We start from the raw sequence: 11,879 nt of genomic DNA on the forward strand, positions 1-11,879 counted from the left end.
CCCATTGTTGTCATTTAGCTTTAACACTCATTTTTTTTTTTGCTTGTTTCTGTAGTGGTCCTAAAATATTACGCCGAGTTAATTAATTTTTCTCCATCAAACATTTTATTCCCAAAAGGGAAAAATAACACATTTCAATGCCTTCTGCTGGCACTTTGATAAGCTGCAGCCCCATTTTAAACCTTTTTTCCTTTAATATTTCTGCAGTCCCTCTGCTGCTTCCTCTGCTCTCTTCTCTCGTCAGTGCCTGACAGCAACAGTTGGGGGTCTGCCTGTGTTAAAAACAAACTTGATTGTGTGAACTACCAAAGACACGTGCATTTATTATTCATGCCAACAAAATGTCAGACAGAGTGTGTGATTCCCATTTTCACATGCGCCCAAACAGAATAGGAACAAAAAATGTAAATAAATCAATGAATTAATCAAGAAATGTCCTGGATTGCATGTAAAACTCTCGTCTTTTCTCTTTGCTTAGGTGACTTGCTGCAGCTTTTTTTTTTAAGGCTGCAGCCATGACAGCTTGACCCCATCTTTGCTTCACCCCGAAGGGTTCAGAGATGCCCCCTCACACTCACCCTCCTGGGGGTACCGGCCTGCCTCCCACAAACTCTGCTGCCGACTTGGCCAGATCGGGTGAGTGGACAAATTCAAAAACGGAAAAGAAATTAATTTTAGCTCAGCTAGATTGTACCTTACAGTAACTGCGCATGAAGAAAGGGAGAGTGTGTTTTGACAGCTGCTGTTTAGACAATGTTAACATGCCCAGCATGACTTCACACACACACACACACACAGAAAGGATGAGTTCGCTGATGCCAAGTGTTGTGGCGAAATGTCACATCAGTGTGTGCACTCACACAGCTGGTTGTCTATAGCAACAAAACAGAGAGAGGGGGGCGACTTTCAGGTGCTTCCTTTTCATGCCATAAAAAAGCAATGCTGCCACGATGGTTACATAATCCCCCGCGCTTGGGTCAAAGTTCACGAGTGGGCCTCTAAACTCCATTTAACCTTTACAGCTTCTCCAGTTCATCTGCCCCTCTGTCACTGTCATGATCGGAGCTCAGCAGCGACAGGAAGGCCGCGACACGTGACACCAGAGCTTCTGGAAAATCATTCTAGATGACAGTTTCTGCAACCCAAACATTTTCCTTCTTGATCTTGTTTTTGTCACTTATCTCCTGCCTTTCACCTGTCATTTTTTGACCGTTGTCACTTCCCATTTCTCCATCCATCCAGGACAGTCCCACTGCGATCATCTTTTGATCTGTTAGTGGTCTTTTAATTATAATTATGTTTAGCCAAAATACCTAAATATTATGTTAATTTATATAGTTTCACAAGTAAAGAAATAATCAGAAATGCAATTTTAAGCTTAATATTCTTTATATATACCCTCCATGAAAAGGAAAATGCCTCAAAAACACACTAAAAATGCAATTTTCATCTCCCTATTTTTGATGAAAGCGATTCAAACGAGTTTAGTGGCTCAACAAATAAAAAAAAATATTTGCGATTCATTTGAATTAGGTGGTAAAGTTGAGGAACTTACCAAATTATCAGAAATTAGAGTCGATTTATGAAAATAAATACCATTCTTTTAAGAGGGGTCAAGCATAAACATCTCAGCAAGCTGCTGTGTGACACCTTTATAAAAACAGGGCAACAATGTTTGTCAGAAACGCCCACACAGCCTCTCGCTCAATAGGTTTGCCTCCCCGTGGGTAGCTTAGCCTCTCTTTATCTCCGTCCCAACCTCTCTAACATCTCTGCCCTTCTCCCTTTTCCCGTCGTCCATTCTATCCCTGCGACAAATGAATATGCAGATTGTTTCAATTGATCCGACTCATTAAACGGCTGCAATCGAATGTGTGCCAGCGTCAGAACAGACTCTCTCTAAGTTTAAATCAATGTCATTGATTGACACAGAATGTGTGTAATGAATGATTGGGGGGGACATTTTTTGCATCATCTATTTTGGTTCCACTCTACACTCTTTGTGCCATAATTTATAAAATATCTGAAAATCTAATTCTGAGTTATTAGTTTCATATGATAAATTATATTGATTTACATGAATTTGAGGTAAAACGGTTGACACAGAGAACTAGCAATTAATCAATTTAAAAAATGTTCCGAATTTTTCTTTGGTTGTTTTTTTATGTATTTATGCTGTATAGGTGTACTTATCATTTGTTATGCTTTGTGGGTTTTATAATTCTTTAAATCATAGTTAAAATTCCACTATTTGATCTATTGTCAAAGCGTTCCCAGTGGTCTTTTGATCATGATTGCGCTGTTTTAGCCTAAATCAATCAAAAAGGTTTTGCAAAATGGGAATCTTCATCAGAAATTTACCTCTGATCATCACCTTATTTACACTCTTTCACGCTAGCTTACAGCCCCTCACAACCCCAACCTAACATTACCGGTGCAACAAAAATAGTAGTAAATATATATATATATATATCAATTCAATTCAATTCCATTTTATTTATATAGCCCAAAATCACAAAGAAAATTGCCTCATTGGGCTTCAAAATATGAACAATAGTTAAAAACTAAGACTAAATAAAACTGGTTATCCCTGCCTTAGACCCTCCCTCCCGGTTAGGAAAAACTCCTAAAAAAAACCCGAGTCACGAAAAAAAGAAGAAACCTTACAAGTCTATGGGATTTTGGCTTCTTGGAGCCAGCGGGTACTTCCTATTTGGAAAGCCAGTCCAATTCTCATATACAGTCAATAGGAATAAATGACAGTGGGGAGTATGAAGGAAGAGAAAGTAGACCAGAGAGAAAAACAGAGGGGTCCAAATGCAAAACAGGGACCATATGGTGCAAGAAGATCCCAGCAGACTGCTTTAAACAACACACACAGATCCACACTTGCACACAGAGGAGTCGAAATGTATTTTGATTCTGAGTGTGTTTGTACACTTTTCTTGCAACTCCAAACCAAACGACTCACTGATTTGCTTCCAAAAGAAGAAACGTGTGATCGAGAGAGTAATACAGAGCGAGAATTTGGCTTTCAACAGAGGTATGACACCGACTGTGGTTACAGCATTCGCTTTGGACAGGAGCCATGAATGGAAAGGAGCCATGAATGAGGGATAAATTGTAAAAATAGAACTACAGATTTATAACATTCAAGTATACGAAACAAAGGAAACAAGTTAGTCATGAATTTGAGGGTGAGGTTCGTGAAGTAAAAGAAACACATTTGTTAGTAGAAGGAGGAAGTTTCTAAGTGAGCTTTACTCGGCAGCAGTTTGACACTGTGTGTTAGTGGCATCAGGTCTGGAGTGGAGCCTGATCCCTTCTCATCGGGTTATACGAGACCTGGAGTTAGGAACAAGTGACAGCTTGTTGGCCACGCAGCCAACGCATCTGGCAAATCGAAGAATAACTTTTTAATCCCATTTATGGACTTTCCAAAGGATGCAAATATAGACAATAAATAATGCAAACGGACGTTTAGGTCAAAACATTGACGGAAATGTAAAATTCCTTATATTTTAATTTCCATAAGAGACCTGCTGGATTTGTGGATTGGCTGTAGGACTCTAATATTACTTTGGAGTCATTTTTTGGCTTTGCTAAGTCTTGGACCGACTCCCAGGAGATTGGTCAGCATCTTTTAAACACTAAAATATGCATCATCTCAGATCTGGATGTGGCATATGCATTTAGTCCCCCTTTTGAATTTTTATTTTTACCCTAAACTGAGTGAACAAGAGTGGGTGTTGTTACAAATTGATACAGATAGTACAATCATGAAGGCAGATGAGCCTACAGTTATTTTCTCGGCGCTTGAAAGTCAGAATAATGACGCCGTCTCACAGATGCTGGACTTGTCACAGGAGCGATGGACAGACGTGACACAGCGTGGGAAAAAAAAAGGAGAGAATCGAAGGAGTAAACAAAGCAGGAGAGAACAGGAAGACAGAAATAGGTAGACGGAGGTAATCGTGTTGGGAGAAGATGTGGAAATGTAAAAAAGCTCTGAGAGACGCTCGTTCCTCTTCCCATCACCCTGTCAGCGGGGGTGCAGCCTAAATCCTTACACCCTGTCTCTGCTTATCCTTAAGTCCTGCATATTTATCAGAGTGTATTTTTTTTTAAAGTATGTGGGGAAGCAGCTTTAAAGTCAGGGGGAACGGTCGTGTGTGTTGACTGGAAAGGAACAGACTAATGTGGGTTAAACGAGGAGATTTGCCGCGAACCATAAACTCCTCTCACACTTCTGCATTTAATATCCCGGTTGCTACGGTAACAATATGTCTATGAGGACATAATAAGGTGGTGCTGCAACCTTAACATCGGGTGGCATGAGTGTCACGTATCCTCTTGTTTCACTGAGACAAAATGACATCAAATGTTGGAGTATATATAGTTATAAGCATTTGATTGCATAATCTGTCATGACTGGCACGCACCCCGGCTGGCTATTTTCTGTCTGCTAAGTAAATAAGATCTTAGGTTACATATAAGGGTCAGACATGTTAACAACATCTATAAAAGCACACAGAAGCTGCTGCTGCTAAAAGCTTTCTGGTAAGATTAAACAGACGGAGGATAACACGCCACAAATTACATCTTTTCGTGCCTTTGCCAACATTTCAAAAATATTTGGCAGTTGGACGCTTTGTCAAACGCTGAGGAAAATTTATCCTAACACTTTATTGGAGCCGCAGCCGAATAATATTTGCATTAATAAGGGAACGTGCAATTAGATTTGTGGTTAGACGCTCAAAGGTAACACCGGCGAGGCATTTGCAGACTCTAAGGTCAGCTTCCTGAAAGCAGCATGATGGATTCTCAGAATACGGCGTGAAAAATTAAAGAGGTAAAAAAAAAAAAAAAAAAATACAGGTCAGCTGGTAAAATGTCGTAACGAGATAGCTGAATGGAAAACAGCTTGGACCTCAATAAAAAAAACAACAACTGCGGTCTGTAACAGAAGTTTGTCTGGTGATGACACCATAGCTGGGTCCAATATCACCCACTGGATATACACTTACAGATAGGTGAGGTGTTAAAAAGCTCGGCCTTGGATAAAGTATCAGGTGCCATTAATCTTTAAATACAAGTTGAATTAAATTCCTGAAATTATCTTGGTTTTGTTTCAGTCAATAGTGTTCGTCTTAAAAGAAAAGAGAGAAAAACACTTCTGCAGGACAGACAAGTGACCCAACGCGACCAGGAGAACATGAATGAATAATGCAGGCCTACGGTGACAGTTGTGATGCCTGTTGAAAGATGACCCACTGTTACCTTAAGGTGCCATTTGCACAATGCCAAACACACACACACAGAAACACGTGTCCATGACTGAGGCACACGTGACTTTTATTATTAAATACGGCTTTGCACCTTTGTGGAGGAATGTCCCGCACTGTTGTTGTGTAACAAACTCTTAAATTAACAAAGAAAAAAATACAATGTTTTTTTGTTTTAATTTAGATGATGTTTTTGGTGTTTATAACATGTTCCTGTGGCATTTTAGTTATGATGGAGGACATATACTGTATTACCAAAAGTGTGAGTCATGTTGGAAGTGGAAAATGTTCCTACAAGAGCACGGAATTTTCCAAAATGTTTTGGTATCCTGAAGCATTCAACGTTCTTTTTCACTGGAACTAATGGACCAACTCCTGAAAAACAAGCCCACACCATCATTACTCCCCCACCAAATTTCCACATTCGCCACAATGCAGTCTGAAATGTAATGCTCTCCTGGCAACCTTCAATCTCATCAGATTCCCAGATGGAAAAGCGGGATTCATCAATCCACAGCTCTCAAAAAACCAGCGACCTCTTTGCGCTTTAGCATCCGGTGACCCCTCTCCGGTAGTTTTCGTTACTGGGGTGTTCTTGATCGGAGCGTGAGATCGACAGGCGGATTGGAGCGGCGTCCGCTATTATGCGGTCTCTTGTGGTGAAAAGAGAGCTGAGCCAGAAAGCAAAGCTCTCAATTTACTGGTCGATCTTCGTTGCAGTACTCACCTATGGTCATGAGCTCTGGATCGTGACCGAAAGAGCGAGATCCCGACTACAAGCGGCTGAAATGAGTTTTCTCCGCAGGGTGGCTGGGCGCTCCCTTAGAGATAGGGTGAGAAGCTCAGTCACCCGGAGGGAGCTCGGAGTAGAGCCGCCTCTCCTCCGCATCGAGAGGAGCCAGTTGAGGTGCTTCGGGCATCTGGTCCGGATGCCTCCTGGACGCCTCCCTGGAGAGGTGTTCCGGGCATGTCCCACTGGGCGGAGGCCCCAGGGAAGACCCAGGACACGCTGGAGAGACTATGTTTCTCGGCTGGCCTGGGAACGCCTCGGGGTCCCCCCAGAGGAGCTGGAGGAAGTGGCCGCGGAGAGGGAAGCCTGGGCATCTTTGCTTAGACTGCTGACCCCACGACCCGGTCCTGGATGAAGCGGAAGAAGATGGATGGATGGATGGATGGATGGATGGATGGGGTGTTCTTGTTTCCAAACTCTTCCATTTTGTTACAATAGAGCTGACAGTTGACTGTGGAATATTTAGGAGCGAGGACATTTCACGACTGGATTTGTTGCTGGATATATTGTTACGTTTGGGGTTGTGAGGAGCTAGTGGGAGATAGTCTAAACAGATGGATAATGGGAAGAGGAGGTGGTCCCGCTCACAACTCGGAAGTGAATTTCTAATGAACTCCTGCCACTCTACAGAAACTATATCCTAGAAAATGACTTAAAACATCATAATCATAATTAAAAAACCACTGGGAACACTTTTAATATAGATCAAAACATGATCGGAGTGGGTCTTTAAGACTTCACTTAACAGCACATACATTTTAATGTTTGTTTCCCATCGCTGGGAGAGTTCTGGAAAATGTCAGCACATTTCCAGCATGTATCTGGGAATTACTATAAAAAATTCAGACGCACGTCAGCATGGACTAAATGAAACTGTATGGAGCCACTTAAACCTATTTGGGTTGAGTCCTCCTATCTTCTTCCTCTGGCAGAATATATTTCTTCTGATAAAGCCCAGTGGATGTACATCAGACAGAATTTCGAGCTGCTCAAATAAGACTAAAACAACAAGAACCTCCTCCATGAGGAGCAGCTAAAACCACTCATAAATGTTAGAAGAACTGCTTCAGCAGAGGCAGAAGGGCTGATGTGGGGGTATAATGTTCTCTGGTAGAGGGAGAGGAGGAGATGGCTGCTGGTAAGAAGTCAGAACCCAATGACTTGATTTAATTGCTTCTTAAAAAGTCAAATTCTGCACAAAATGACCAAATCAGAAGAGAGGAAAGGAGAAGAGGAAAAATAAACATATTTGTCTCCTTGGTTGTGAGCACTACCTTACCATGTCATTTTCCTCCTAACCTTTCAAACAGCCTCAGAGATGGAGTGCAGCAAAAACCACTCTGGAGTCCTCTGAGCTGCTGCAGCAAAAAATGGCAGCCATAAAGTCTGACAGAACTGATGCTCTGGGATATTTTAAAATCATTCATGAAGAAAAGATCATCTGCTCCACAGATTAGGATTATATTGGAGCAAAAGTGGGCAGACAAACCAGATGAGAACTTCATGATTTGTTTGATGAGAAGAGGAGATATTTTCACTATTATGTAAAGATTCTCTTTAGGGGAGCAAAATGTTCAAAGCTTTATAAATAAAAATGGCTACTGAAGTAAATAATTAACATATTATAATCTGAAATTTAACTCATACTTTATTTTTTCATTGATTGGGTTTATGATTAAAATTGGCATTGATTTCCCCAGTGAAGTTGGATTTATTATGAATATTAACCTTGAGTAGTCTAAGCTCAGGTTGAGTTTGCCATTCACAGAAGTTTACAATGAAGTAGGAATGATTTTAACCCCTCCACAGTTGATTTAGTTTTTATAGAAACATTATACATTACAATTTAAAAAAATAATTCAATTTTTTTGCTTTAAAAATATAATGACACACTATTGCAATACATACATTCTGGGAACATTTAACGGAAATTCACCTGTATTTTTAGACAGTTTCACATTTTGAGATCGTTTTCTTTCCGTTGCTTTTCGATTTATGCATTTTATTTTTGTTTTGCTATAAAAAACTCTTTGATCATACATTTATTCAATTTTTGCCGTAAGAATATGACAAAATAACTACTTGGAATTGAGTTTTTTTGGACAGTTTCATGTTCATTGTGGAAGTATTGTGTGAAATGATGGAAAATATCAGTAAAAAAAAGGCTGAGGTGGAATTAAAACAATGGATATTAAGTATTGCTACAAAATAACACTTTTAAAAATACATTATTACAACAAATTGTAAAAGTAGAATTTAAAGCTCAAAAATGCCTCAGACCTCACCAAGGGTTAAGATCAAAATTGAGCCTTTTTTAATCAGAAGCCAAATTTTTAGGTTTTGTAGTTTTATTCTTTAGTTTTTGTAAATTTCAATGTCAACTAAATGAATACTATAAAACAATAAATAAAATAATGTAATATAAATTAATAAATAAATAAAATAATGTACCGTATTTTTCGGACTTTAAGTCGCACCGGAGTATAAGTCGCAGGGGCCAAAAAATGCATAATGAAGAAGAAAAAACCATACATAAGTCGCACTGGAGTATAAGTCGCATTTTTTTCAAGTAATTCATTTTACAAACTGGTTGAAAAAAACGATATTACATCATCCTGGAAGGTAAGTTATAACATTCATAAGTGAATAGAAAACAGGCTGAATATGTGTCAACACATATTCACATATTAGCATCATGAAAAAAACGAAAAGGTGTAGCATTTATATAACATAACAGTTTTATTTAACTATAGCCTCAAGAACTCATCAACTTTGTATCTTTACTGTAATTAATTGCACACAATCTCACTCCATATCACTAAATCCGTTAAATTCTTCGTCCTCTGTGTCACGTCTGAATAACTAAAGTAAATAAAGTAATTGCATAGATCACCATAAGAGGGCACTCTAGACTTACGGTCCATATCTCATCATTAAAAATTCGTATATAAGTCGCACTGGAGTATAAGTCGCAGGGACATTCAATCTATGAAAAAAACCGCGACTTATAGTCCGGAAAATACGGTAATATAAATTAATAAATAAATAAAATAATATAAAATAATCAGTAAAATATTATAAATAAATGAATAGTATGAAACAAATACAATAATATCATATAAAATTGATACAATAATTAATAAGTAAATAATAAATAAAACATTATAAAATAAATAAATAATATATAATAATAAATACAGCAATATAATATAAAGTGGATACATTAATCAATTTATTAATAAAAATAAAATATTATAAAATAAATAAATAGCATAAATAATAAATACAATCATATAATATAAAATTGATATATTAATTGATATATAAATGATAAATAAAATATTATAAAGTAAATAAAAGAATAATATAAAATATTCTTTTATTTTATAAAATAATAAATACATAAATTACTTTTCTTGTTGTATTCAGGATTACACCAGATAAACAATTTATTTGCAGAATCTCTCAAACACAACAAATTTAAAGGACATTAAGATTTACTTTTTTTAATCCAAATGTTCAAAGAAAGCAGGCAATTGTGGCTTCGAGTGGATTAACTACTCTCCTAACAGAAAGTTGGATTTGAGTGTTTTTGTTGCACATCAACTTCAAAATGAACAGAAACAATAATTTTATATGATCTGATTAACACAAACAGCATTTTTACTTCAAAACAGTGATAAAATAATAACTTTAAATAGATTAAAACTATATTACAAATTAATTTTCAAAAGAAATAAAGAATAAATCTTTCTAAAAAGAAAATGTGAGCAATATCTTTTAGATTGTTAGACCTAGTAGGAGCCGCAGTTTTAGTTCCGACTTTCACATTTTCTTAGTAATGAGATATGGGAGCCCTGGGGAAAGTCAAGTCACTTTAGGAGAAAGATACAGCTTTCATTAAGCTATCTCTTATCTCTTCTTATCAGTATGCTGGCCATTAAAATGCTTTTTTTCCAGAATTTCATCACACCAGTGCTAATTTGTGGTGTGAAAGTAAATTAAAGTTCTTTTTAATATGAGAAAGAAATGTTTAAATATAAAAAGGGGCTCAAACAAAGGAAGGAAATACAGGCGGGAGACATGGCGATAAAAGGAATTCTCACATTGAGAATTAGATGCTAATAATATGCAATGGAATGATGCAAGTGAGGAAATGTGCTGGTGGAGAGAATCTTGTCTGTGGAGTTAAAAGTGCTGCGGCTGTGTCTGGAGTTCACACCAAGTATTTTTTTTTAATATCATGCTTTGTGGTTCCTTAACACATGCACGCCTGGTTGTGAAAACATATGCCCACACGCACACTTGCCAACTCACGCACAATCGCAGATAAAGCAGAGAGCGCTTGCCGATATGCCATTGGTGAAAACAAAGTCAGCCAGTGTAACGAGACACAGGGGGAATACTGAGCAGAGCTGAGAGACTCGAGGTGGAAGAGAAGGAGAAGGATAAAGAGAGTCTGTGACGGGAACGAAATCGCACATACAAACAAGTTTCTCCATCATAGATTGCTGCTATTTGAAATTGTAAAGGTCGACACAGACAAATTCTTCCATCGATTTATCACCACATCTCTTCGTTTTTTCAATGTCTTGTATTGTCCTTGGATGTTTTCGGGGCAATTAAAGAATATTTTGTTCTTAATATTTGATGCATGCATCAAAGGTATTCTGCAGCAAAGCAATGATTTTAATGAATGAAGGGATTTCCCTTGAGACTGTTATAATATACTCGACTTTCTTTCCTTAAGTTCAGAGATTTGGCTTTGTGATATAACATAATAAAACATTCACTCAGAATGGGTATTAGTTTGGTTCTGAGTCTTTAGAATGTTTGTGAAAGACCAACTTTGCCATTTTCGCATTTTTTTGTGTGTTTTTAACTCGTTTTTTTGGCATTTTTCTGATGATGGAGAACTTGTATAAGGAATAATGAGCCTTAAAGGTCATTTCTGAATACTTTTATACAAATTGTTAGGAATCAGGAGCAGATGAAAAAATTGATTTGGCAAAAGCTTCTAGCAGTGGCGTTTTGCTGGTGTCAAATGTTATTTATCACATACACATATCTATACAGTGGAATACAATACACGACTGTCCAACAGAGTAGATGCTTAAGAGCGGTAAGTCTAAAAAAAATGACAAATGTTAGGTGACCAAGTATAATAAAGGGATTTCAATTAAAATATGAAAGTATTACCTACTAATGTTAAGTGATATAAGGTCCCAAAAGACATAAATATGTTAAAGCTAGAGGGGGTGAGAGTGTAAACAGATGGATGATGGGAAATGGAGATGAACTTACTCGGTTTCAACAGTACCGTCCGTAATTCACGGGGAATTTCAATCAATCAATTAATAGACTGACCGATCGACCGATCTAACACCCAACCTACCAACCAAACAAAAAAACAAGCAACAAACTAACCAACCAAACAAACAAGCAAAGAAGCAACCAACCTACCAACCAAATAAAAATAAACAAGCAAAACAAACAAACAAACAAGCAACCAACCAATCAACCAAACAAACAAATAAGCAACCAACCTACCAGCCAAACAAAAACAAACAAGCAACCAACCAAACAAACAAGCAAGCAATCAAGCAACCAACAGCAAAACAAACACACAAACGAACAAACAAACAACCAATCAACCAACCACGCAAACGAAAACAAGCAACCAACCAACCAAACAAACAAATAAAAAATCAAGCAAGCAACCAACCAAACAAACAAACAAATAAACAAGCAAGCAACCAAGCAAACAAACAAACAAACAAGCAATCAAGCAACCAAGCAACCAA

At 37.7% G+C, this 11,879-nt stretch overlaps 2 protein-coding genes across 5 annotated transcripts in view; one reads left to right on the plus strand and one right to left on the minus strand.

The window, feature by feature from the left end:
- cacna2d4a (calcium channel, voltage-dependent, alpha 2/delta subunit 4a) overlaps positions 1 to 11,879 on the minus strand; it is an 83,615-nt gene that overhangs the window by 30,458 nt on the left and 41,278 nt on the right. The gene's annotated exons all lie outside the window — the stretch shown is intronic.
- The window catches only part of lrtm2a (leucine-rich repeats and transmembrane domains 2a), a 29,132-nt gene that overhangs the window by 6,157 nt on the left and 11,096 nt on the right, over positions 1 to 11,879 (plus strand). Inside the window, exon 2 of one of the 2 annotated variants that reach the window (XM_036210161.1) lies at positions 552 to 636. In XM_036210161.1, coding sequence (XP_036066054.1) covers positions 561 to 636 — 76 coding nt within the window. In that variant the 5' untranslated portion in view covers positions 552 to 560. Of the gene's footprint in view, positions 1 to 478; positions 637 to 11,879 lie in introns of both variants that reach the window. The other variant, XM_024287767.2, reaches the window with a different exon arrangement.

The sequence above is a fragment of the Oryzias melastigma genome, linkage group LG23 (genome assembly GCF_002922805.2).
Source record: "Oryzias melastigma strain HK-1 linkage group LG23, ASM292280v2, whole genome shotgun sequence".
In the NCBI taxonomy this organism is placed as follows: domain Eukaryota; kingdom Metazoa; phylum Chordata; class Actinopteri; order Beloniformes; family Adrianichthyidae; genus Oryzias; species Oryzias melastigma.